The sequence below is a fragment of the Uranotaenia lowii genome, chromosome 1, assembly GCF_029784155.1.
Source record: "Uranotaenia lowii strain MFRU-FL chromosome 1, ASM2978415v1, whole genome shotgun sequence".
NCBI lineage: Eukaryota > Metazoa > Arthropoda > Insecta > Diptera > Culicidae > Uranotaenia > Uranotaenia lowii.
In genome coordinates this window covers 66,750,674-66,777,325 of record NC_073691.1, presented here as the reverse complement: position 1 = coordinate 66,777,325, position 26,652 = coordinate 66,750,674, and the positions used below count along the sequence as shown (strand labels likewise).

Below are 26,652 nucleotides of genomic sequence, written 5' to 3'. Positions count from 1 at the left end.
ATATAATTATTTTATTTTCCTCTATATTCTAGCAATCAGGCATCAAGTCAAGGGTAAGTTTTTATTGTACAGGTAGATATTCCATTGAAGATACTAATCAAAACTATTTTTACAGGTGGCGGATGATCAACATTTTGGCACAAAGCGGCCACCCCAGAGCCGGTGTTAGAAAGTTGTGAAAAAAAAAGTTTTTTTTGGAAAATAAATTAATCCCTAATTGAAAATGGGAGAAAATAATTGTTTTTATTGCTTATTATATGCACAGCCAATATTAAACTTTAATTTTATATTGAAATATAAATTTCATACTAAATACTGCCGGTTGTGTTGAAAGAAATAGCTGGTTTCCAGCAATCTGGATTGCTGATTTTCCAGCAATTTGAATTGCTGGAAACCAGCATTAACGTTTGCTGTTTTTTCCAGCAATTGAAATTGCTGGAAATTTTGCTGGAAAGTCAGCGGGACAAAAACCAGCAAAATTTTGCTGGTTTCCAGCAAAAAAAAATTTGCTGTGTAGATTTAAAGCTTTATAAAAGCTTAGTATAAGCATGAACAGGGGGTTTAAGTGCTACAGGCTTAATGCTTGTTGACTTTATATAGTAGCTCCATATGTGCATATCGTGCTATCATTAGTGCTTATTTTGTATTGCTTCTATGCATTAATAATGCTTATATAAAATTTAAAAGCATTAGGGGGCATCCCTAAATTACGTAACGCTGCTAGGGGGGGGATGGGGTAAGCTCAAGCGTTACGAATTGTGACATAGGGGAGGGGGGGAGATATGCTTATCGTTACGTAACGATTTTTACTTTAAAAATTTCAGTTTCATCGCAGCTTTTTTATGTCATGCTATTTTTGGACATGATTGAAACTGGTTTGTAGCCTTTCCTCTTTTAAGATTCATAGATAGATTTCTTAAAATGTGTTTTGAATATCCGTGAAACAACCGTTGCAAAACCGAATATGAGGGCATCCGCAGCAATCGCGAGCAAAGTGAAAATGCTCACGAGTTTGATCACTTTCATACCGCACCGGGGGTTAGTATGAGGGTGAGAAAAATAGGGCCGTTGCCGTCGGGACCGACAAAATCACCAAATTTGCTCACTAGAAAGGGGCGTGAGAAAACATGCACTGAAAAAATTCTACCGTTTAATGCTGAGTTAAACAAACGACTTTCAGCGTGTAGAGTTTGTTTACATTTCGTTGCCAGAGAAATTTGCAAATTGGTACGCGTTCGAATAGTCTAAACGGTTTGCGAAATCTGTTAACTGTGAGGAACACGGCCGGAAGAGGTAAAAATTCAGTCGGTGAGAGAAGGCCATTTCGGCGCTGCAAAAGCAAAACCTTGAAAAAACGGAAGGAGGAGAAGGAACAAGTGGTAAGTATTTCTTTTTTGAGTCGGCTGCATCAATAATAAAAAACATCATCAGCCGAGGTAAAACAAGTGCCGTTTTTTCTTCTGCTGTTTTCAGTCCGCGTTATCCAATTAGGCCCGGGGAGTCAATTTGCATTTGGAAGTCGGCTGAAGCGGACGGCCAGAAGAAACCCCACTGTGAGGGTCGATCAGACGGCGGAGATTTTCCAGTGCCTGAGCCGAAAAAGTGAAAAAAGCACCTGCAATAAATAATCAATCGGAAATTAAACGAGATCACTCAAGCTCATCTGTAATTCGTTCGTAGCAGGTAAGACATTAGGCAAAGTTTTCCAATACCATAGATAAAAATTTAACTTATCGGAGTTGTCTAAGGCTTTTGTGAAAAAGCCGCCAAATCTACTACCATCAAGTCACCATCTTCAGCCTAGTTCAGTAAGCGTTTTTCTTTTTATCAAATTATCTATTAGTTCCAATATAACAACACGATCAATATTGAATATGCTTCGAGCATACCACACTTAATCTTTCTCCTGCGGTCGGGAGGATTTTGTCATGTATTTTCGACAGCAGAATATTACAGAACGATTTCAGGCCAGCTAAACAGTTGTTTGCAAGAAGTTGGGAAATTTTCCTGTAGGACCTTGGCCTTTTCCTTCGAGATGCATGAAAATTAAGGGTTTGTTTAGCGGAAAACAATACTTTTTTTTTTGAAGCAAAATAACTATTATTATCCATATGAAAATTTTTGAATTATATCTTTCTGCTAATCCTGATGACTTTCTTAGTTTTTCGAGTATTTTCCCTGAAAAATAAACTAACATCTCCTACCAACATAGGGCTCAGACGATAATTCTTCGCATGATGTGTACGTCAACCTAAGGATTTAACTAACAATCAACAGCTGGAGATGGTGTACTGTAACTTAGTGAGATCTGTCATTTTTATTTTGAATGCTTCCATCAACCGTAGTATATAGAAAGATGCAGAAGACGCAGCCTATGCGAACTCCAGCGGCGGAACAAATTGACATCTGCTTCGCCGCGTTGCGTATATCAGGTTTAAGCGATTCACATACATTTTCATCAGGGGCTGTTCACTAATTACGTAAGCACATAGGGGGGGTGGGAGGGTTTCACATTTGCTTACGATCTCTTACTAGGGGGGTAGGGGGGGTTCCCAAAAATCTTACGTAAGAAATATTACATTATAAATTCAACACAGCCACAGCCATACGAAACCATATTATTCAGGTCGCTTTTCTCTTTCCATCCCAACAATGTTTTTTTATTGAGAAATTTATAGAAACAAAAAAAATGGCGCGTTGTGACACCACGATTTGAATCCACCATGTTTCAAAAATGACTTCATCCAGAAAAAATCTCAAAAAATACTTATAAGGCGCTTTAAATAATGAATTTCTAGACAGTTTTTTCAGTGATAGACACTACCAACTCTTAATTTAACAAAAGGTTTACCAAAAAAATCAATACTAAATCGCTTACCGCTGAATGAGTCTGAGCTTTTAGGTTAGTTGACAACGTGATTGTCGTTGAACATTTTTGCCCCATTTCTAGTAGTGTAGAAAGATGTTTCAAAAAGATTTTTATGATTTTCAGGTAAAAACATCTTGTGCTAACCTGATCTCTCTTTTTGAAATCGGAATTCAGATTTTATATTGTTTATTCGATTGTGGAAATTCATTGAGAATTATTGTTACCCCAAACATGCTACGTCTTGAATAATGTTTTCTTTAATCGTTTATGACATTTCATCTGTTGTTTTGTATAGATTGTGCTTTTCAAATACAGTTTTTAAAAAGTACTTTCCTTTGAAGCATGTATGTCACAATTTTAATATTTTCAAGCTATTTTTGAAACAACGTGTCAATTTATCAAAGAATAAAAAACGTAAGATCTTACTAGGGGGGGAGGGGGGGGGTTTGAAAAATCTTACTTTGTCTTACCAGGGGGGGAGGGAGGGTTGAAAATTTCAAAAATCGTGCTTACGTAATTAGTGAACGGCCCCTCAAATGTGGTTCACCGCCTTGAAACGCATTCGCCGCATCACATCGCATCGTATTCACTATGTCATAGGCCTGATTGTCTAACTAACGTCTCATGATAGCTTACTATTTTACTTTGAATTTTCTTCTACACAATTCTCTCTAATTTTCATTGAAACCGTCAGCTCCCCGAGCTGTTTAAACGCCACAAAAAAATCAGTTATAAATTATTCTGGTCTGTTATGTAGTCTAATTATGACTAGGCTTATATTCTGAATTTCCATTTTCTAGCGCAATGGAGCAATACGCCCTGTTATCGGACTCTTCAAGCGATGACGATATCGAATTGATGGGTGACATTTTAACCCAAGCTAAGTCTTTGTTGGTGGTAGCTGTAGAAGAGAGCAGGTCACGGAAGGGGAAAAAACCGAATATCGATCGCCTTGCTCAGCAAGGATCTTTGCGTTTGATAGCAGACTACTTTTCTGAACAACCGTTGTACTCTGAAGAGCAATTCCGTCGAAGATTTCGAATGCGACGTAGTCTTTTTATCCGCATCGTAAATGATGTTGAGGCCAAAAATGAATACTTCACACAAAAACCTAATGCTGCCGGAAAACTGGGCCTAACGGCGTTGCAAAAATGTACGGCAGCCATACGGCAATTAGCTTACGGAATGCCATCGGATGCCATAGACGAGTACGTTCGTATTGCCGAGTCAACGGCACGACAGTCCATGATGGAATTTTGCCAAACAATTTTGGACCTGTATGCTGACCAATATTTGCGATCTCCAAATAGCGCAGATATGAAACGGCTGCTGGAAACAGGCGCGTCGCGTGGTTTTCCCGGAATGTTGGGATCCCTTGACTGTTGCCATTGGGAGTGGAAGAATTGTCCCACTGGATGGGCCGGCCAATATCAAGGGAAAAGTAAAAAGCCAACCATTATACTGGAAGCCGTGGCATCTTACGACCTCTGGATCTGGCATGCATTTTTTGGTATTGAATTTAATTGTAAATAAGGATTGATGACGCTAATACTTTTATTAAATTGCTTCAAATCAGGTATTCCAGGGTCGAACAACGACTTAAATGTTCTGGAGCGGTCGCCACTCTTCAACAAGCTCTACAGCGGAAAAACTCCACCGGTTGAGTTCACGATCAATTCGAGAAAATACACCACTGGATATTACCTAGCGGACGGTATATACCCCCCTTTGGCGACATTGGTCAAAACTATTTCTTCGCCCGTGGATCAAAAACGGAAGGTGGTTGAAATAATTTGATTAAATAATGCTATGCAAATATTTGCAAATCAAGACAATAACTGGTAGTCTTAAGAAAGGCTGGGCTTCATAACAGCTTTTATCTTTCTAATAGATGTATGTATGTCTGGTTGCAAAATTTTCTTAAACATCTAATAACTACTTTAAATTTTATTTAAAAATGATTGCTGTGATTAGCTTTCGTCTTAACTCAATAATCAATAATAAATCACTTTAACTTTGTTTTTTTTTATATTTTACAGCATTTTGCCATGATGCAAGAATCCACAAGAAAAGATGTGGAACGGGCTTTCGGAGTATTAATGGCACGATTTGCGATATTGAAAAATCCGGCAAGGCTCTGGAACAGAGATAAATTGTCACAAATTATGCGAAGTTGCATTGTTCTTCACAATATGATAATCGAAGATCAAAGAAACATTCCCGAAATCGAGTACGATCAGGGCGGAAACGCAGAAGTTACGGTCAGGATGGGAGGAGGAGAAGGATTTCAAGCATTCCTTAGCAAATACTGCCAAGTTCACAGCCCAGTTCTCCATTATCAGCTTCAGGAAGACTTAGTAGAGCACCTGTGGAAAAAAAGGGAGAACAAAGCTAAACGTATCTTGGAATGTCAACTTTGTTTTCCCACTGAAAGTTAGTAGCTACATTCAAAACATATCTTATTATCAAGACGGTAAACAATGTGCAAATAAGTGTATAAACCGCGAAGAGATACAATATTTTTCCTCCTAAACTAACAAAATCTATGAAAAAATACTAATTTTAAGAAAAAATGTCCGGAAAATCGATTGGACCTACTTTCAAACGCCGCACGAGCTTGTAAACGAAGATATAAAACTTTTTAGCTCCTAAATCCCCTACATTTTGTAACTAATCCACGAAAAAGCTGATTTGGTTTTTAAAATATTGAACTAATATAGACCCATTTTGTGTGATTTTTCCCGAGGCTAATTTAACCTCAATTCTCCTACATTTTTTTCAAATATTTCAGACATAGCGTGTCCGGATTGATTATCAAGTCCGTTCAACTCTTTGTAAAGAGATAGGCCTCGTTTGATTTAAAATATTCCAAGTCGGATCTGCTTTTTTCTGAGCTATTTGAAAAATGTAGGGGAATCGAGGGTGTATTAGTCATAACAATTTTTCGAACGTGCAGTGTCTTAAATAGCCTTCATTCGATTCCTCGTAAAAAACACACAAGAGAGGTCTTATTTGGTTCCAAATTATGAACTCCGAACATGTTTTTTTAAAACAATTTTCAGTTTACGATTTATACACTTTTTGCCCATTGTGCGATGAAACAATACTTTGATGCATATTTCTAGTCAGATGATTTTTTTTTTAATTATTTTTATTTTTCTAATAACAGAACCGGTTGTAAGACTACACGACTAATAGAGAAATTTGCGTATCCAAACCGGATGACCTGTTGGTGAAATCGGCTGGCTTAAACCCGACTTGGAGGATAGGAAACGAATCTTCACATACTGGACATGCGGAACCGAAATCCAAATTCCCAATGAAGTTGTACAATTTAAATTTTTTATAGCAAACCTCATTTTTCTTCAACTTCTTTCAAATGACCAAACTAAGATAACAACTTTGATTCTGCGTTTTTTTTTTTAAATTGAAAGATACGATTCTTTACTGACGATTCTTTGGAACAAAAATTGTGTAATTTCGGATGAATCAATAATCAACATCAACATGAAAGTAAAAGGTTTAGAAAGTGTTTATGAGGATCGGACACATCGTAGAGAACAGCAAATCTTATCACGTTAAAGACTGGTCACACGAAACTTACTCACCTCCACTACCTTGACTCGAGTTGCAGTACCCGTCCTACATGTGAAACGAGCCTGATTGTTGAACATATACTCGTGTGCTGTCCGCAGTTTCAGACCTACCGAGAAAACCTGGATTTACCGACGTCTATCCGAGAAATTTTAAGCAACGACAGAGAAGCTGAAGATAAAATTTCAAATTTTTTAAAAATGAGTAAACTGTTTGATGCTATCTAATCAAAAATCACAAGAGACGTATTTACTGAAAAAGTTAAGTCCCTCTGATTAAATTTAATTAAAAAAAAAACATCATGTTTTATACAAATGCTAATTTTATCTTTTGAGTACATGTAAAAATGTTTTAGTTCAAATCTTCTTCGTAAAATTCAATTGCAATTGAATTATCCAACACGTGGATTCAGATTTTAAATTTCGGACTCAAATTTCAGCTTCAGATTTTAGGTTTAGATTTCAGATTCAAGCATTCCAGGTTGATTCAAATTTCAGATGCAGATTTCGGATTAAGATTTCATATCAGTTTCAGATTTCAGTTCAAATTCCGATTTGAGATTGAAATTTTATTCAGATTTAAGAATCAGATTTCAGATTCAAATTTCAGCATAAGAACCAAACAACACTATCACGATTACGCGTTGAACACATGAGTCTTACCAATCATAGAGACTGTAGAGGGTCGTTGAACCCAGAGATCAGATTTGATTTTCAGAATCAGATCAATCACAATGGGGAAAAAGTGTATAAACCGCGAAAAAATTCAATATTTTCTCTCTTAATCGAAACAAATCCATGAAAAAGTACCTTTCTATAGTGAAAATTTCCAAAAAAGCGATTGTACATAGTTTCAGACGCCGCACGAGCTTATGAACGGAGTTATAGTGCCTTTTTAACACCTAATTCTCCTATATTTTGTAAACAATTCAGTAAAAAACTTATTTAGACTTGAAAACTTTGAACAAAAGTAGATCTATCTTGTGGATTTTTTTCTGAGGAATCGAATGGAGGCTGTTTCAGTAACCGCACGCTTCGAAAAATGGAGTTCTGGCGGTTTCTACCCTACCCTTCATTCCCCTATATTTTTCAATTATTTAAGATAAAAGCATGTTCGGCCTTCCAATTTTTGAACCAAATGGGACGTATTTTGTGTGATTTTTTTCCGAGGAATCCAATGAAGGCTGTTTGAGACACCGCACGCTTCGGAAAATGGAGTTTTGTCTGTTTTTACCCTCAATTAAGCAGTAAAGCAGCCATAACTCCTTTTTCCAATGCGTGCGGTAGTTCAAATAGGCTTCGTTGGATTCCTTGGAAAAAAATGTTCAAAGTTTTAAAGTCTGATCTTACTTTTTTTGAACTATTTAAAAAATGTTGGGAAATTGAGGGTAAAACAGCCATAATTCCAGTTTCCAATCCGTGCAGACTCAAACAGGCTTCGTTGGATTCCTCGGATACAATCTCATAGGATAAGTCTTATTTGGTTCAAAATCATCAAGTCCGAGCATGCTTTTTTCTTAAATCATTGAAAAATGTAGGGGAATTGAGGGTCAAAACATTCCTAACTCCATTTTCCGATGCGTGCGATGTCTCGAACATCCTTCATTGAATTTCTCGGAAAAAATTCCACAAGATAGGTCTACTTTTGTTTAAAGTTTTCAAGTCTAAATAAGTTTTTTAACTGGATTGTTTACAAAATATAGGGGAATTAGGGGTTAAAAATCACAATAACTCCGTTCATAAGCTCGTGCGGCGTCTTAAACTATGTCCAATCACTTTTCTGGAAATTTTCACTATAGAAAAGTACTTGTTCATGGATATTTTTCGATTAAAAGGGAAGATATTGAATTTCTTCGCAATTTATACAATTTTTTCCCCATTGTGCAATGATTCAGATTTCAAATTCAGGTTTTAGATTGAAATTTCAAATTCAGATTTCAGAATGAGTTTCATGATTACGATTCAGATTTCAAATTTCAGATTCGGATTTTAGATTAAGATTTCTAATTCAGGTTTAGATTTGATATTCAAATTTCAGATTTATACTTCACATTCAGATTTAGGAATCAGATATCAGATTCAAATTTCAAACTCAGATTAAATTCAAATTCACGTTTCATTCGGTTTCGGATTTCGGTTGCAGATTCAAATTATAGAATCAGATTTGATTGGAAACTTTTGGGAAAAAAACTGAGTATCATCGGATGAATAAAAAATCAACATTTTTTCTATGAATGCTTGTTTTTATTGAAAACGACAATTACGTTGATGGGTCATAAATTAATAAATATTGTTTATTATTATCGCTGATTACATGTTAAAATGTATTTATTCGAAATTATTTAGTCCGAAGCTTCTTCGAGAAACTCGATTGGATTTGAATCATCCAAACCGTCGATGTCGGATGGCACACCATCTGCATCTTCAACAAAATCGCTTAGGTTTCTTTCTGTTTCTTGTCTCAATTTTTTTCGCTGTGGGTTACTGTTGGAGTCATCCTCTTCATCCGTTTCCAATAATTCGATGGGGTTGAGAGACTCTTCATCTGAAGCCAGTTCAGAAGATCGATTGTTATGTTCCACACCATGTTTCATCACTTCTGCCAAAATTCTGGCTTGTTCTCGCCTATAGTACGTTCTCGCCACGGCACTTAATTTGGAAAAGTCAACACTCATGATCGAGTGATCGACCATGCGGTTGAAAGCGTGCGTTTTTTGCAAACCAAGCTCTATTTTCTTCTTGGCGATTTCAGCTATTTTGTCACTTGCCTGCGCAAGTTGAACAGCTGCATTGGCTACGGAATCGACCTTTCCTGAATTTTTAGAGCGTTTTAAACCCATGGGCCTAGAGGTATTGGTCAAGGGGCAACTGTTTTCTTTACCACTTCCTTCATTTACATTCTTTGGCGATTCAGAACAATTTTTGTTTTTGTTGTGCATATACACCTGCCACTTCGGCGCGTTTTCTAGAATTTTGAAAGCATGAAGCAATACAAATGGTGATTTTGTGGCCGTTTTATAAAGAATCAGTGCCTGTTTCATAAAATCAGAGCTTGAGGCACCGCTTTGCTGTTTAGTAAGCACCTGGGTCACACAGCCCGCAAATTTACTGCATGCCCTACTGATCAGTAGCCATCTGTGTTTTACTCCCGTGACTCCTCGCAGTTCAGCATTGTAGTAACCTCTTTCCGTACACAGCTCAATAAATAAACTGAACACACGACTGTACAGAGTGTCCAGTTTTTGGCCTGTTCCGCTAATTGGATCTTGTGAAATATTGAGCCAGGCCAAACAGAGCGCTTCGTCTTCTTCTGTGCTCCAATTACGACCTCGGGTTTTAGTTTTATCCTGAAGTTAGAAAAATGACGTAGATACATGAGAGAAAGTACGAATTGTAAAACATCATGAGATAATCTATTTTTATTCAGCTGGTTCAAAATTACGGCTATGTATTGGAAATAAAACTTAATTTCATTCATTTGCTTCGAAAATCTTTAGATGATACGAGCTACGCCAGAAGTTATTAAGGGCTGAAGAGCCCGAATAGCAAAGACCGTGCACCAAAAATACATAATCTCCACGTAGCGGCTGTAGTGACATCCTGTAGTTGAAGTAGTTACGTGAAAAACTACATAATTTTTATCCAAATGATTTTCACGTAAATGCTACGAAATGAATATGTAAACGCGTCCCTATGGGAATTGATACTTGATGAAAATCATCTACAAATTACGTAAATTTCTAGTCAGTTCAACACGATATGTGATGATAAAAGCTGTATGAAATGTTAATCGATTTTAATTATTCCCTCCCTTTTTCGTTGTTTTTTCTAACTTTAATAAGAATAACAATTTTTTTTGAAATTTGAATTTATTTTCAAATAAAACACTTCCACTATATCAATCACTCTCACTAAATCATACACAGTCACTTTAATGATAATCAATCTGGATTCCGGGTGGTCCAACAATGCATCATCAGCTTTTTTTTTGGGTCCTGTAAAAAATGAAAAAATATTAAATAATTAAAATAATAAAAAGCAATTGTTTCTAGTGCCGTAAATCAGATGGACATCCATCCCGGGACCACTTATGCATGAGTCAACATGATCATACTTCTAGAAGCTTTCTCCGAAGCTGGAAACAAACACAGACAATAACTTAAATTAAATGAATTTTCTGGTAAATCAAATACACTTACCTCCTTGGGTTCCGAAAGATATCCAGTGTGGTCTACTTTTCGTCTTCCGACCGACGCTGAATGCTCTTGAGTTGTCGCAATTTTTACAGCATAAAATCGCGTAAGCTGATTGACAACAAGTTCTTTTTCCAATAAGAATTTTCTACCGCACGCTTGAGAAAATTGCAAAAAACGGATTTGAATCCATCCACTTCGACTTTACATGAAATTCATGTGTCTATAATATGTAAGTCCAGTAATTACTACAAGGCTCACGTAGAATCGATATGATGCTGCAGCTTAGTTTAAGTGAAAAATCCTGTATATTTATATTTCTATATTATTTTGGATGGGGTCTAACAGTAATTAAACAATTATTTTTCTTGTAACAGTGTAATCAAATAAAGGCTATTTGAGCCGCTGCACGCATCGGAAAAATGTTTAGTTATGACTGATTTTAATCTCGATACTCCTGTATTTTACATAAAAAATATGAAAACAGTAAGTTCGGAATTGAAATTTTTAAATCAAATTAAACCTATCTTGTATGATTTATACGAGGAATCGCACGCATTGCAAAATGGAGTTATGGCTTGCGTTCGGTTCTTCGAAAAAAAAAAACACAAGACAAGTCTGAATTGGTTGAAAATTTTCAAGTCCGAACAAGCTTTTTCTGAATAAGCTGATAAATGTTGGGAGTTTGATGAGAAAATAGCCATAATTTTCCAATGCGTGCGGTGGCTCAAACAGCCTTCATTTGATTTTTCGGAAAAAAATTCACTGAAGATAAGTCTGATTAGGTTTAGAATTTTCAAGTCAGGACATATTTTTTTCTGAATAAATTGAAAAATGTTGGGGAAAAGTGGGTAAAAACAGCTATAGCTTCACAGGCTCTTCTGCAATATGTAAATTTTTTAGGGGAATTAAGGTTAGAACAGCCATAACTCCATTTTCCAATGCGTGCGGTGGCTCAAAAAAGCTTCCATTTGATTAATCGTAAAAATCACACAACGTAGGTTTAACTTTCTTAAAAATTTTCCAATCCGAATAAGCTTTTTCTGAACTATATTAGAAATGTTGGGAAATTGAGAGTAAAACGGCCATAACTACATTTTCCGATGCGTGCGGTGGCTCAAACGACCTTCATTCGATTCCTCGCAAAAAAACAACACAAGATAAGTCTTATTTTATTCAAAGCTTTCTAGTCCGAACATGCTTTTTTCTCATTTAATTAAAGAATGTAGGAGAATTGAGGGCAAAAACAGCCACAATTCCATTTTCCAATGCGTGCGGTGGCTTAAACGTGCGATTCCTTGGAAAAAAATCCCATAAAAGAAGTCTCATTTGGGTCAAAATTTTTAAGTTCGAACACGCTTTTTCTGCACTATATCAATAATGTTGAGGGTAAAACGACCATAATTCAATTTTCCAATGCGTGCGATGGCTCAAACAGTCTTCATTCGTTTCTTCGAAAAATATCTGACAAAATAGATGAAACAGTCATAACTCCATTTTCCGATGCGTGCGGTGGCTCATATACGATTCCTCGAAAAAAAAAAAATCAGATAAGATAGGTCAGACTTAATAATTTAAATAAAAACAACCTCCTTCTAAAAATCAATTAAGTTTCATCAATGAAATTCCTCCACTCTGATAAAGGAAACACTAGTTCTCTACTGCAGCTTTTAAGCAAATTGGATTCCGTAAACACTGCTAGATTTCCATAATGATGATCTTTAAACACCTTTACTTAACTGTATGATTGATTGGCAAGTGTTAAAATCTTGAAAGATAGCACTACAGTGTGAACATAGAAGTGAAATTACATGGTTATAAAGGTATATTTGTTATACAAAACAAAAAAAGAAATTGAAACGTACGGTTCTTTAGAAGCAATCTTAAATCGTCAACCTACTTACGATCCAAACTCTTGAAAATCTGCTTAAAAGATCGAACAATCCTGATGCAGATACTGACTCTTAATCAAAATTCCAATTTATAATGATATTTTATTATATGTATAAATTTTACCAATTTAAAACAGATCATTTCTTAAACAATACTAAAACAAATTTAGTACAAGATAACCGTAATCTTGTAAAATAATCTAATAGACCAATGATCTGAATTATTGTGAAGCTATTCCGTGACTGAAATAAAAAAAAAGAAGATGTAAGCTTGACGAATTAAAATATTTAACATAGCAAAATAATCAAATGGAAAATTGTCTTATATTCACCAGCTTGGTAACCACTGAATTGAATTTTAATTTTAGAAGGAGCTCGAAGTTTGAGTTTAATTTTTAAGAACATGGATTGAATGTAAAATTCACAATTTATCAGATATTTTGGAGCATACCAAGGCACTGAAATATAAGAACTGAGCAGCTAACAATTTAATTTTTGGAGGAACTACCTTTTTCCTGCATTTTGCAGTTCAATTTCAAATTTCTACTCATCCCGCATTTCAGGAATCAGTGGTCCGTCCGAATATTGCGTGCGTTCCATCAGGGCGATCAACCCGATATTCGACTGCTGGCTTACAGATTCAACTTCAATCTTTCAACGTCTTGCTCGTTGTCTCAAACGTACGGGACTGCATGTCCCGTCAACATGAGATTGATCAACGCCAGGCTACCGTAGCCATAGATCCCATGTATCAGTTACTTCGCTTAAAACGCTCTCCAGACCCTTGGTCAGCAGAACGATGTACAGCAGCAACATTATTCCACTCTTCCGCCAGTACATGAGTTTCCGGCGTAATCTTGTTCCATATTGTCGATCTTCTCTGGTGTGTAAAATTCACTGATCCACTTGATTGATTCTGACCAACCGAAGCTTCGATACCCATCGCTTCATGGATCGAAATCTTCGCGGCTACTACCGTGGCTCGGTGGCGAAGATTTCAATCCGGTACTTGGAAGCTTCGCATTTTATCCGGCGCAGATCCGGCTGCACCCGCCACCGGACCCGTTTGCTTGTCGATTGAAGCTGCTTGGCCCTGGTGATGTTGTACGCGGCATGTTTTCACAGGATGTTAACTTAAAGGTCACGGATAGTAGCTAACCCCAGCGGAATCCAGTCCCTTAATAAGCCAATCTTTTAACGCAAAGGCAAAGGAAAATAGAGCAAAAGAACAAAGGATTTGCCCCAAAAACTAGAATTTTCCTTTTTTGAACGGCCATTTTTCTCTAACCTCCACATTCCTTTTAAAAAAAACTTAACTCAATTTATATTATTAAAATAACAGCACTCAATTTATCGTTCTTTTGCTGTTCTAATATGTAAAATTTTAACTCACCAACTCTTCCATTCTTTAAATTATAAATATTCCAACAGTCGAACCGCCGCCAGTAATCGCAAGATAGAAAGAACTTTACCACTGACCAGCAAATCACCGCATGCGAAATTGAAAAACTCACGCACGACTCCGAAAATTTACTCGGTCCGTTTTAATTTTTTATCAAGATTTTCTGCAAAAGTTTTCTCAGTGCAATGCTAAATTTAAAAATAATTATGCTACCGCCCGGTGCGCGAAAGAGCGTGTATCCCAAAACCGGTCCGCTGAAATGAGCAAAACCGGGCCGCGTATACTCACTTATTGGTGAGTTTGCTCTGAGGTACATCTACCCCCAAGAACTCAATTCAACCGGAAATTTTACTATTTTTTCTCAATTGATTTAAAAAATGCAATTTTGTTTGTTCTGACGAGTATTACTAAGTGGAGTATGGGGGGGAGTGGAGTGGAGGGGGGAGGGGGTCAAAAAAGTGCATTTTTGCGTTACGTAATTTATGGATGCCGCCTTATGAATGTTCATATTATGCTAACTTGCATTAGAAATGTTGATTTAACACGTTCGTCGCAACGTCACCCATATTTGGCAGACGGGTGTATTTCCTGGGGGGCCCCGTCACATCAAAAAGCAGGTGACGCTCTCTTACTGGAGTTTACCGCTCAGCTTCGCCACACGTTTCAAATATGGGAGTTCTCCCTCTTTGCTTTCTCTCTCTGAAAATTTCTTTGGGCCCGGCTAGCAAAACTACCAAAATGAGCGTGGCGACGAACGTGTTAACGTTGATTAAGGGTTAGATATGGCTTAATGCTTATGGTTACTTGGGGGCGTCAGCAAGTCGAAATGTAAATATCATGATTCAAGTAATGAACGAAAACACAAATTTAAGCTCACTTCCAAAATCCAACAACCCACAGCTCGGTGTCACTTTCAATTGCTCCTTCTCCAGTTCAAGTTTACCGTCAACGGTCCTCAAAAGGCTGGTTGCTGTAGTTGATTCCAGCCGGGCACCTTTGTACTTCCACCACCAAAAAAAACAACCTCATCCATCAACCTTTGGCAGTTTTGCAATAGCGAATCCTATCTGCTGCAACAACAACAACACCGGCAAAGAGTTGTACATCTTGTTAAAGTTGTACCAGGTTATACCTATATCTAGCTATCTTGCCGTCGTGTTTCGCTTCCGGCTTTCTAGGCGGAATAGAACAGCCAGAAGGCGGCGCGAAAGTTCAAGTGCACTTGTTTTATGTGGGAATACTGTTGCATTTCCAGTCGCTGTTGCTGCCTTTTTCGCGTCACAAATTTTTCAAGAGGTTTTTCACTGGAAATTATAGCTCACTGGATTCCCGTTAAAATATGAAACTTTAATGATTTTATTTTGTTTGAAAATTGGTCAAGATTGAAACCCAGAACTGTGTGTCTGGTTGAATAAACAGAGTTGCGAGCAAATCACTCTTTATAACATAAATTTTTGACGGAAACATCATTTATTAAATCAAACGACGAATCACTTTGACAATCAACTTTACAACAACACCTATGGTGATCCAATTCCAGTAGGTCTTCAAAACAGTGCCATACAATCTTCGCTTCCTTATCGGATTGTAACCGGGCGATTGGAGGTTGGAACAGATTCAAAGTTTTGTTTTTATTCCGCATTGGGGACATACAGAGTGCGCCCCCCAAATTCCCCAGATCCCAGATGTGGACTTTTGCTGAGTTGTGCCCCACTAGTAGGTTGGTACGTGTGAAGTTCCATTTCCCAGTTCGATAAACGATTGCCACCGCCCGGTTATCGCGTATAAAGGTAGACGTGCTGGAGGGGCAGATTTCTGTAGGGCCATTGGCGCACAGACAATCCCTTGAAAGTAGCCAATTCGGAAAACACCGATGACCGATGGAACAGGGTGGTTGTAAGAAAATAGAGGAAATCAAAAATTATGTTATTAAATTAAAGCTCTTCATAATAAAACTCAACTGCGAACTCAAAATTGATCCTTTTTTTCTTCGGCGAGGGAGCAAAGCTGAGTTCGACCTTATGAACTAAAAATTGAACTCTCTTTGTTGGACTGAAAACACTTAGCGAGTTCAGTTCGAACTGGAACTGCAACCAACGAACACGTCGCAAAATTTGGTCGTTCCGGAACAATTACCGGAAGACTATGAAGGAACTTCATAATGGAATGCATGTTCACCGTGTCAGCGTAAAATTCTGTCCGTCATTGTCATCATACGGTGAGCGGCTTGGAATGTCCGGAAACTTCCGGATGTTGTTTACTTCCCGTAGGAAGTAACATCCGGGAATTTTCTTTGACTGGGAGTGTCAAAACTTTCCACCGCTCTGCAATTGCTATGCAATGTACCGGAACAGCAACATCCGGGTACAACAAATTTCATCCTTAATCATCCTTTAATTCCCTGAAAACAAGCTACCCTCGAAAAAAAAGGATACATTCGAGTTCGGCTGCCGAACTTAGCATTGAGTATGCCTATCAGAACTTAGTTTTGCTATTGCCCAGACAAACTCAAAGTTGAGGGATGCCACTGAAGTGCGGTTTTGAACCAAAACTACTTAATTTTGAGTTTAAAAAAAAGAGCGTGTAGAAGATTATTTGCTGATGATACTTTGCTTTCAGCCAAAGGTCGAAATTTACGGGTGGTACGAAGTAGATTGCAACAAAATTTAAATTCCTTTTTGAATTACTTGAAAATGTGGAAAATTTCTCCTGACGCTTCCAAAACTCAACTTATTTTATTTCCCCATAAGCCAAGAGCTAAATTTTTAAAACCTAATGAAAATCATTCCATAACTTTTAATGGGGTTTCATTAGAATGGTCTGATCACGAGAAGTACTTGGGACTTACACTTGATCGGAATCTTACTTTTAAAAATCACATTGAAGATATTCAATCGAAATGTAATAAATACACTAAATCTCTTTATTCTCTCATCAACAGGAAATCTCGACTATGCCAGAGGAATAAGATGCTGATATATAAACAGGTTTTCCGACCAGCGATAATGTATGCATTTCCGATTTGGTCTAGCTGCTGCGCGACGAGGAAGAAAGCCATCCAGAGGATTCAGAACAAGGTTCTGAAAATGATTTTGCGGCTTCCGCCTTGGCACAGCACCGAAGATCTTCATCGGATTGCGGGCATTGAATCGATCGAAGAGATGGCCAACAAAATCATCTTCAACTTCAGAGGCAAATCGATGCAGTCTTCCGTCGCAGAGATTCGTTCTCTCTACTATTACTTTAATTTTAGGATAGTTTTAGTTTTTAGTTGTAAGTAAAAAATCAAATACAATGCACAAATTGAAATTATAGATGTAGCAATAAACAAAACACAACTTGCAAAGGCATTTAAAAACAGTTTTATACTACAACAAAATAATAACTTATGTACATTAGTTTTGAGTAGTTTTAAATATTATATTCTACAAAGATTTACTATATAATAAATATAGCCTGTTACTCCTCTATTAGAACAAACGACAAGGGTTTCAGCTGAAAAACTGCTCGAAGCAGAGTATATTGACATTAGCGATCTTCCAATAATGACTGAAGAACTGAAGAAATTTCGCAGCCCGTGAAGTTTCCTTCGACACCACAAAGAAAAAAGAAACATCGTTACTCCAGAAAAAAATAATGTACTATCAGCAGGAACACGTATTGAAGGAATCACAAAAGCAATGGATGCAAACAAGTAGTTTCAAGAGGAAAACAAAAAAAGATTGAAAAAAGATTCTAAAATATTAGAAAAGTTAAACATCAATTTACAGAGAGCTTTCAGTGAGAACCGGAGCAAAAAGCTTATGATACGTTATAAACTTATTTGTACCTATATATTTTTCTACTTATTCAAATAAAATTAACGTTAAATGAAAAAAAAAACGTTTTAGTGGTTTAAATTCAAAAATGAAAAGTTTGATCTTTTAGAAGCTCAACATCCACTACTTCCTTCAAAACTGGCATAAACGAATTTCGGGTAGAATATTAATAGGTATGTTTTCTCTAGTCACATTCCAAAAAGTGTTTGAAAAGTGTTCATAAATAGGTAAGTTTAAAAAAAAAATATTTGGCGGCATCCATCAAATACGTAACGCGAAAATGCACTTTTTTGACCCCTTTCCTCCGTATGTCACAAATCGTAACGCTACGGTGCACCTCCCTCTAAAAATTACATCACGCTGATGAAGGGTGATACGGCCAAAATATAGTCAAGAGGAAACGCGTGTAAATCGGTGAAATCGTTGATTTAAAAATCTAATTAAATTTCTTTTTCAAATTTAATTAGTATAAAATTTAGAAAAAAATTCGGTTAGGCTTCCGCTTTTCCAAATCCGAGTTGCCGGGCCTTACGCTTAACCTCTGCCATCAGATTTTGTACAGCCACCCTGTCCACCTTCTTCGCCGCAGAAAGCCAGTTTGCCTTGAACTGCTGCTCGTCCTTAGCAGTGTTTTTGGTCTTCTTTAGGTTCCGCATAACAATAGCCCAGTATTTCTCACTTGGGCGGAGCTCTGGCGTGTTGGGAGGGTTCTTGTCCTTGGGAACCATCTGCACGTTGTTGACGGTGTACAACTCCATGGCCTTTTTACCGTAATGGCAAGATGCCAAATCCGGCCAAAACAGTACGGAACAAACGTTTTTCTTCAGGAAAGGCAGCAAACGTTTATTCAAACGCTCTTTCACGTAAATTTCTTGGTTGACAGTCCCGGAAGCTATGAAAATGCTGCTTTTCAAGCGACAGGTACAGATGGCTTGCCAACCCAGATACTTCTTCGCGAACTTTGACAGTTTCATGTGCTTGAAAATATCTGCTACCTTTCCCCTTCCTTTTGCCGTATAAAACTCCTGTCCCTGAAGTTGCTTGTAGTCGGCTTTGACGTAGGTTTCGTCGTCCACTACCACGCAGACAGCATCGTCGTGTACAGCCTCCGGGATCGCGCTTTGGCCGTTGTATTTTGTTTATCATTGCGATTTGGAGTCACTACCTTGTTGTAAGTCGATAGTCCGGCTCGTTTTTTGGCTCGATGCGCGGTTGTAGACGATACACCCAGCTTATTTGCGGCATCTCGGAGAGAGGTTTCGCTTGAAACTACCGGCAACTCTCTTTGTCGTCTCAGCGGCTTCCGGTTTTCGATTTCCTCCCGATCCAGACTTCCTGGCTGTCGACAAACGTTCCCTTAACACTTTAATTACATTTGTAACGGTTGATTTGGCAACTTTTAGCAGTTATGACAGCTTTGCGTGCGAGTAGCTCAGATTTTCACGATGCGCGAGCAAAATATTGATACGCTGCTCTTCTTCCTTGGACGGCATTTTGACAACTGAAGGGTGAATTCCAAAATCAAAATAGGAGCAACATTCTACACACACCTTCAATGTGAGGGGTATTCAGGTTTTTTAACCTTCCAAAGCCGCTCGCAAAATTTCCGTACAAATCTATTTTTGATAAATTTGACCTGCACTTTACGTACGTTCTCCTGGCCGCAAATATTGATCGATTTCGATGAATTTTAATTCATTGTATAGATAATTTATTCTAGTTTCTTAATATTGAAAAATAAAGTCGAAATATTTTACGAAATCACCAGTAGCTGATTCCGAATGAAAAAAGTCCCGAAAAAGAGCTCTTTTTAGAATGCTTATAACTTGAGACAGGTTCCAAATATTGCGCTGATTTTATAATATATGGAATTGTCAAGAATAAATCTATCCATGGATGTATAAATTTTTGGTGGTCCAAAGGAAGTTTTGGCCGCTATCCCGGAACTTCCGGTAGAAAAAATTCTTACTTCAAAAAAGTCACCCAATTTTGGCTTTGCATCGCTGTATCTCGGTTACCAATGGATCGATTCTCTAAATTCAAATTTTAGTTTTTTATCGTTAACTTTATTATCATTTTCGTAGAACATAGTTGGTTCCTCAAAAATCTCAGTTGTTCAGTATATGGTAATGAAACTCACATCTTTTTTGTCATTTTTCAAACTCCCCCTCGTGTCGGTGGGTTTACGCGATTTTGTTAGCGTGATTTCTCTAAAATTTGGACTCAAATTGGTCACTTTTTATATACCTAGAGATTCATTAGAATCTCCTCTTTCGATTGACATACATTTTGTGTGGTGTTTCGAAAATTTGTAGCAATGTTTTTCGAATTTACTGAAAGCTGCCAGATTTCAACCAGTTTGGTCCACGTTTTCAACAGGTTGGTGTACAAATCTCGCACCCCTCACGTAGCTGCGGGAGAAACAAATACTTTAGCTCTCTTTTTGTCGCTCACCAAATCTACCACCCAACCCAGCAGCAGGAGGAACTGCCGTCTCGCCGCGTGGTTTGTTGATTGATTGTGCTGATGCTGATGCCTCTTTGCGTAGTAAATGTTTTGATTTTAAAATAGAGAACGATTATTTTTCCAAATTGAAATAAGCTTCTTGAATCTTTTTAGATATTTTATCATTAGAATTCTTCAGTGATACATTTGTTTTGAATGTTATCACGATTCTTTTCTTTTATTTCAAGCAGTGTCTACTGCAGGAGACACAAAATCTATGATTCAAGTAACAAATATTCTGAAATTTTAATCAGAAACTTTAATCAGAAATCGGAATTTGAATCGGAATCTGAAATTAGAATCTAAAATTTGAAATTGAATATGAATCTGAAATCGAAATCTGAATCTGAAATCTGAATCTGAAATCTGAATCTGAAATCTGAATCTGAAATCTGAATCTGAAATCTGATTCTGAAATCTGAATCTGAAATCTGAATCTGAAATCTGAATCTGAAATCTGAATCTGAAATCTGATTCTGAAATCTGATTCTGAAATCTGAATCTGAAATCTGAATCTGAAATCTGAATCTGAAATCAGAATCTGGAATCTGATTCTGAAATCTGAATCTGAAATCTGAATCTGAAATCTGAAATCTGATTCTGAAATCTGAATCTGAAATCTGAATCTGAAATCTGAATCTGAAATCTGAATCTGAAATCTGAATCTGAAATCTGAAATCTGAATCTGATATCTGAATCTGAAATCTGAATCTGAAATCTGAATCTGAAATCTGAATCTGAAATCTGAATCTGAAATCTGAATCTGAAATCTGAATCTGAAATCTGAATCTGAAATCTGAATCTGAAATCTAAATCTGAAATCTGAATCTGAAATCTGAATCTGAAATCTGAATCTGAAATCTGAAATCTGAATCTGAAATCTGAAATCGGAAATCTGAATCTGAAATCTGAATCTGAAATCTGAATCTGAAATCTGAATATGAAATCTGAATCTGAAATCTGAATCTGAAATCTGAACCTGAAATCTGAATCTGAAATCTGAATCTGAAATCTGAATCTGAAATCTGAATCTGAAATCTGAATCTGAAATCTGAATCTGAAATCTGAATCTGAAATCTGAATCTGAAATCTGAATCTGAAATCTGAATCTGAAATCTGAATCTGAAATCTGAATCTGAAATCTGAATCTGAAATCTGAATCTGAAATCTGAATCTGAAATCTGAATCTGAAATCTGAATCTGAAATCTGAATCTGAAATCTGAATCTGAAATCTGAATCTGAAATCTGAATCTGAAATCTGAATCTGAAATCTGAATCTGAAATCTGAATCTGAAATCTGAATCTGAAATCTGAATCTGAAATCTGAATCTGAAATCTGAATCTGAAATCTGAATCTGAAATCTGAATCTGAAATCTGAATCTGAAATCTGAATCTGAAATCTGAATCTGAAATCTGAATCTGAAATCTGAATCTGAAATCTGAATCTGAAATCTGAATCTGAAATCTGAATCTGAAATCTGAATCTGAAATCTGAATCTGAAATCTGAATCTGAAATCTGAATCTGAAATCTGAATCTGAAATCTGAATCTGAAATCTGAATCTGAAATCTGAATCTGAAATCTGAATCTGAAATCTGAATCTGAAATCTGAATCTGAAATCTGAATCTGAAATCTGAATCTGAAATCTGAATCTGAAATCTGAATCTGAAATCTGAATCTGAAATCTGAATCTGAAATCTGAATCTGAAATCTGAATCTGAAATCTGAATCTGAAATCTGAATCTGAAATCTGAATCTGAAATCTGAATCTGAAATCTGAATCTGAAATCTGAATCTGAAATCTGAATCTGAAATCTGAATCTGAAATCTGAATCTGAAATCTGAATCTGAATCTGAAATCGAATCTTGAAATTTAAATCTGATATCTGAATCTGAAATCTGAAATCTGCAATCTGAAATCTGTAATCTGAATCTGAACTTTAGAAATGTTGCCTATCCATTAAAATATTAAATCAAATAAGATTCAAGCAATTCCTAAAACAATAAAGCATTCATTTCGTTATCAGCATCAGCACAATCATTCAACAAACCACGCGGCGAGACGGCAGTTCCTCCTGCTGCTGGGTTGGGTGGTAGATTTGGTGAGCGACAAAAAGAGAGCTACAGGATTTGTTTCTCCCGCAGCTACGTGAGGGGTGCGAGATTTGTACACCAACCTGTTGAAAACGTGGACCAAACTGGTTGAAATCTGGCAGCTTTCAGTAAATTCGAAAAACGTTGCTACAAATTTTCGAAACACCACACAAAATATATGTCAATCGAAAGAGGAGATTCTAATGAATCTCTAGGTATATAAAAAGTGACCAATTTGAGTCCAAATTTTAGAGAAATCACGCTAACAAAATCGCGTAAACCCACCGACACGAGGTGGAGTTTGAAAAATGACAAAAAAGATGTGAGTTTCATTACCATATACTGAACAACTGAGATTTTTGAGGAACCAACTATGTTCTACAAAAATAATAATAATGTTAACGATAAAAAACTAAAATTTGAATTTAGAGAATCGATCCATTGGTAACCGAGATACAGCGATGCAAAGCCAAAATTGGGTGACTTTTTTGAAGTAAGAATTTTTTCTACCGGAAGTTCCGGGAAAGCGGCCAAAACTTCCTTTGGACCACCAAAAATTTATACATCCATGGATAGATTTATTCTTGACAATTCCATATATTATAAAATCAGCGCAATATTTGGAACCTGTCTCAAGTTATAAGCATTCTAAAAAGAGCTCTTTTTCGGGACTTTTTTCATTCGGAATCAGCTACTGGTGATTTCGTAAAATATTTCGACTTTATTTTTCAATATTGAGAAACTAGAATAAATTATCTATACAATGAATTAAAATTCATCGAAATCGGTCAATATTTGCGGCCAGGGGAACTTACGCAAACTCTCGGGTCATATAGACCCGAACAGCCTAATTACGGATTTTTTTGAGGGAGCACTTCCGGTGGTCACAGGAAGTTGCCTGGTACTACAGATTGTGTATTTCGTGATTCCCCAGGGAGGTTTTTAAAATCAAATTTTTGCGATTTTTTCTCGAAGAGTTATGATGATTTGAATGTGCGCTTCGGGTCATATTGACCCGAACGACTTTGGAAGGTTAAAATGCAAAATTGAAAGGAATACGTCAAGTTGATATTGAACAAATTTTGACCGTACCACCCTTTAAATACCCCCCCCCCCCTCTCATATTTTTTAATTTTAATGTTCTAAGGTTAAAAAAGAGTTCTATTATTTTTAAACGTTCTTCAAAATATGTACATACAACAAAATAAATTTAGTTAATATCTGTTCAGATCACTTCTTAATACTCATAGCTTCGTTCAATCGTTTCGACCTGGTAGGAATCGATCTTAGTCCTTTGGAAAGAGACAGGTGATCAACTGTCAACTCATTTATACTTTCGACCAGACTTCATTAAATGAACTTAATGTTAACTCTCTGTAAACACTTCTTGATTGTCTTTCTCCGAGTTACTTGTGCTTGTTAGCTGATGGTCTATAATGACTTTATTTCGCTTAAAGAGCACAACTTGTTATGTAAAATATACTTTACTTCAGGCATGTCAAACTCGTTTAGGTGTGCGGGCCGCATCAAACATTTTCTATGACGTAGAGGGCCGCAGCCAAAATCAGTTAGAAAACATAACATATTAGTTTCGCGGAGATTAGATACAATGCAATGGAATATAGTTATAAGTAAACTTGGAATGAAATTTTGCGTTAAATATTAATTAAAGCTTTTAAGGAGGGGGTAGGGTCTAACGGGTAAAAAAAAACACCATTTTCACGATTTTTTTCTAGAGCTATCGTTCAAACAAATGTATTCAAATTTTTTGCATTATACAAAGCATTGTTAAAAGAACATTTAGTAATTTTTTCGTAGAAAAATATTGAAAAATGAACTGGTGACGGGACTCTTTCGAGGATGCCTTTTAAAAAACAGGATTTGCGGTGGACACTGTATCTCAGCACAGAATCATCTGAAGTCAAAAAATCAGAGCAAAATATTTTTAATAGATGTTTTTCTGGACCCCAACGTTTTTATTTAACTTAAAAATGTTTTTAGGAAATTTTTGTGACTGTTTGAAGTAAAAACTACGATTTTTCACGAAAAAATCCGCCATTTTTTATCTGTAAAATCTCCCCAAAGTAAAAAAAACAAAAAAAGAAAAACGTTGGGGTCTGGTATTTTATATGTAGAAAATATGTTCCAAATTTGAAAAGAATCGGATAAGTAGTTTTCAAATGACGATGTCCACGGACTTTAAAAACGTGCTTTCGAGAAAAACGCGTTTGAAGTTTCTGATCTTGCTTCTTTGCAGTGTTAGATAGGAGGAGATAAATGCCTATAACTTCTACAGTTTTGCTTCAATTGACTTGAAAATTTGACACAACATTCTTGAAATGTTTTACAATAAGAAAATAAAAAAATAAAAAAATCGATTTTTTGAAAGTGTTAGACCCTACCCCCCCCTTAATGTTTAACATTCTTTTATTATAATGCATTATATATTGTCCTGATGCTTGGCATCTTTTCTGAGTTACTAGTTTATTAATATCAGGTTGAAGTTTATTTGTAACTGACACTATAATGATTGGTGATAAATTTTTATCAGATAATCTCGAACGATGAGGAGTTTTTGGAGCTTTCATTATGGAAAAAAACTGCTCACATAGATAGGTACTTGCAAACATAGCAAGAATTCTGGCAACAAATTTCCGTAACTCAACGTAGCTTTCAGGCAAATAGCTTTAAAATTTTGGTACAGCCACTTCAATGTATTTCGCTTTTAATAATGAATCGAGCTCTATCAAATCTAGTTGCAAATTATCAGCAGCATTTTCAGGAGCAAACGAAAATGGAGATACAAAAATTCTTGCTCGTATGAATTAAAGTCACGTAAACGGCTTTTGAATGCATCTAGCAACGATTCTAGGTGAAGTATGTATTTACCAAATGATGCAGCCTCATTTGATTTTTTCAGTTCTTGACACTTAGAGAAGTGCACAAGGTGTTCTTTGGAAATATAGTTGATCCATGACCGTAGCTTCGCTTGAATGTTTTTTACATCATCACAAGCAGCTATGATATTTTTTTCTTATCCTTGAAGTTTTAAGTTCAAATCTTGCAGGTGGCCAGTGAGATCTACGGCAAATGCCAAATCCTGAACCCTCTGCTTGAAAATGTTCAACAGGTTCACCTTTCATTTCCAAAAATAATGTTATTTCCTCTCGTAGCAGGAAAGCCAGCGTACTTCTGTGTAGTAAGAAACACAATCTAATTCATGTCTAATGTCTTCAAAAAATGTCGAAAATTGGCGATGCTTCAAGCCACGGGAACGGATAAAATTTATAGTATCTGAAACTGATTTGCACATGTTGGAACTTTAATTATGTTAAAAACGTTACATTTAACTTTAGTTTTTCGCAGTAATATTTTACATAAAAATCAGTGGTGTTTTTTTGTGACAATTTAATGCGGGGCTACGCGGGCCGCATTGACCAAGGCCGCGGGCCGCATGCGGCCCGCAAACCCCCAGTTTAACATGCCTGCTTTACTTAGTAATATTCGTCGGAATCAATAAACATTGCATTTTTTTAAATAGATAAAGCGGAATCGAGTTCTTGGGGGTCTTATGTTCGGTTTTCCAAGGGTTATTTCATGAATATTCAAAACCGATCTTATGAAGTCTCTCTCAGAATCTTTATAAGAGGAAAAAATTCAAAACAGCTAAAATTATGTTTAAAAAAACGAACACAAACACATATAGGATCTCAACGATACTTGGTGTTTCCTCGAATAGATTCTTTTGTCTTAACTCTAAGCGTATATCTTCCGAAAATATGATGGCTATCATCTTACAAATGTTGAAACCACCAACCAATAGAAACCAACCAACCAATAGAAATATGTACGCCGTGGCTGGGATTCGATCTCATGGCTGCTGGTTAAGAAGACTTGAAGGCTATACTCTACGCCACGGGCTGCGGCTTTGAAGCTGTTGAAGCTTACAAATTTAACAAATTTGGTTTGCTCATCATTCCTCTGCAAAATAGCATGACATCAAAAAAGCTGCGGTTAAATTAAAAAAAAATCGAAGTTAGATACATTGTGGCATCATTACGTTCCTAAAAAAAGACAGGGGTTTTATTTGAAATTTTTTAAGATAGCTGTTTTTGAACTTTTTGTAAATTTGCATTTTTTTTAGATCATTTCAACACCAATATATTTAAATTGCACCTGGACGCAATTTAATACTAATTCTAATAAAGCAACAACATTGGCGCAGTGGTTCACAATTAAAATATAATTACAGATTTTCGAAACACCCTAGCCGAAAAAAATTG

At 36.5% G+C, this 26,652-nt stretch overlaps 2 protein-coding genes across 2 annotated transcripts; one reads left to right on the top strand and one right to left on the bottom strand.

Moving 5' to 3' along the window:
- The first annotated feature begins 1,208 nt into the window (after window positions 1–1,208).
- On the top strand, window positions 1,209–6,275 carry LOC129739346 (uncharacterized). The gene is made up of 6 exons (XM_055730754.1): window positions 1,209–1,379; window positions 1,474–1,683; window positions 3,670–4,379; window positions 4,446–4,648; window positions 4,909–5,302; window positions 6,039–6,275. Exons 3-6 carry the CDS (start codon window positions 3,674–3,676, stop codon window positions 6,062–6,064), a joined length of 1,329 nt encoding a protein of 442 aa, XP_055586729.1. The 5' UTR covers window positions 1,209–1,379; window positions 1,474–1,683; window positions 3,670–3,673; the 3' UTR covers window positions 6,065–6,275.
- Window positions 6,276–8,804: 2,529 nt separating this feature from the next.
- Window positions 8,805–10,061, bottom strand: LOC129760819 (uncharacterized). The gene is made up of 2 exons (XM_055758495.1): window positions 10,032–10,061; window positions 8,805–9,809 (listed from the first exon to the last, which is right to left on the bottom strand). The coding sequence occupies exons 1-2, from the start codon at window positions 10,059–10,061 to the stop codon at window positions 8,805–8,807; spliced, it is 1,035 nt and encodes a 344-aa protein (XP_055614470.1).
- Between the last annotated feature and the right edge of the window lie 16,591 nt (window positions 10,062–26,652).

Bases quoted from the DNA above. Each gene is read 5' to 3' on its own strand.
- LOC129739346 (XM_055730754.1), top strand. From the start codon at position 3,674: ATGGAGCAATACGCCCTGTTATCGGACTCTTCAAGCGATGACGATATC. The intron at 4,649-4,908 runs GTGGTTGAAATA...TATATTTTACAG, and splicing joins CCGTGGATCAAAAACGGAAG to CATTTTGCCATGATGCAAGA. The intron at 5,303-6,038 runs GTTAGTAGCTAC...TTCTAATAACAG, and splicing joins ACTTTGTTTTCCCACTGAAA to AACCGGTTGTAAGACTACAC.
- LOC129760819 (XM_055758495.1), bottom strand. From the start codon at position 10,061: ATGTCACTACAGCCGCTACGTGGAGATTAT. The intron at 9,810-10,031 runs GTATTTTTGGTG...TTCTAACTTCAG, and splicing joins AGCCGCTACGTGGAGATTAT to GATAAAACTAAAACCCGAGG.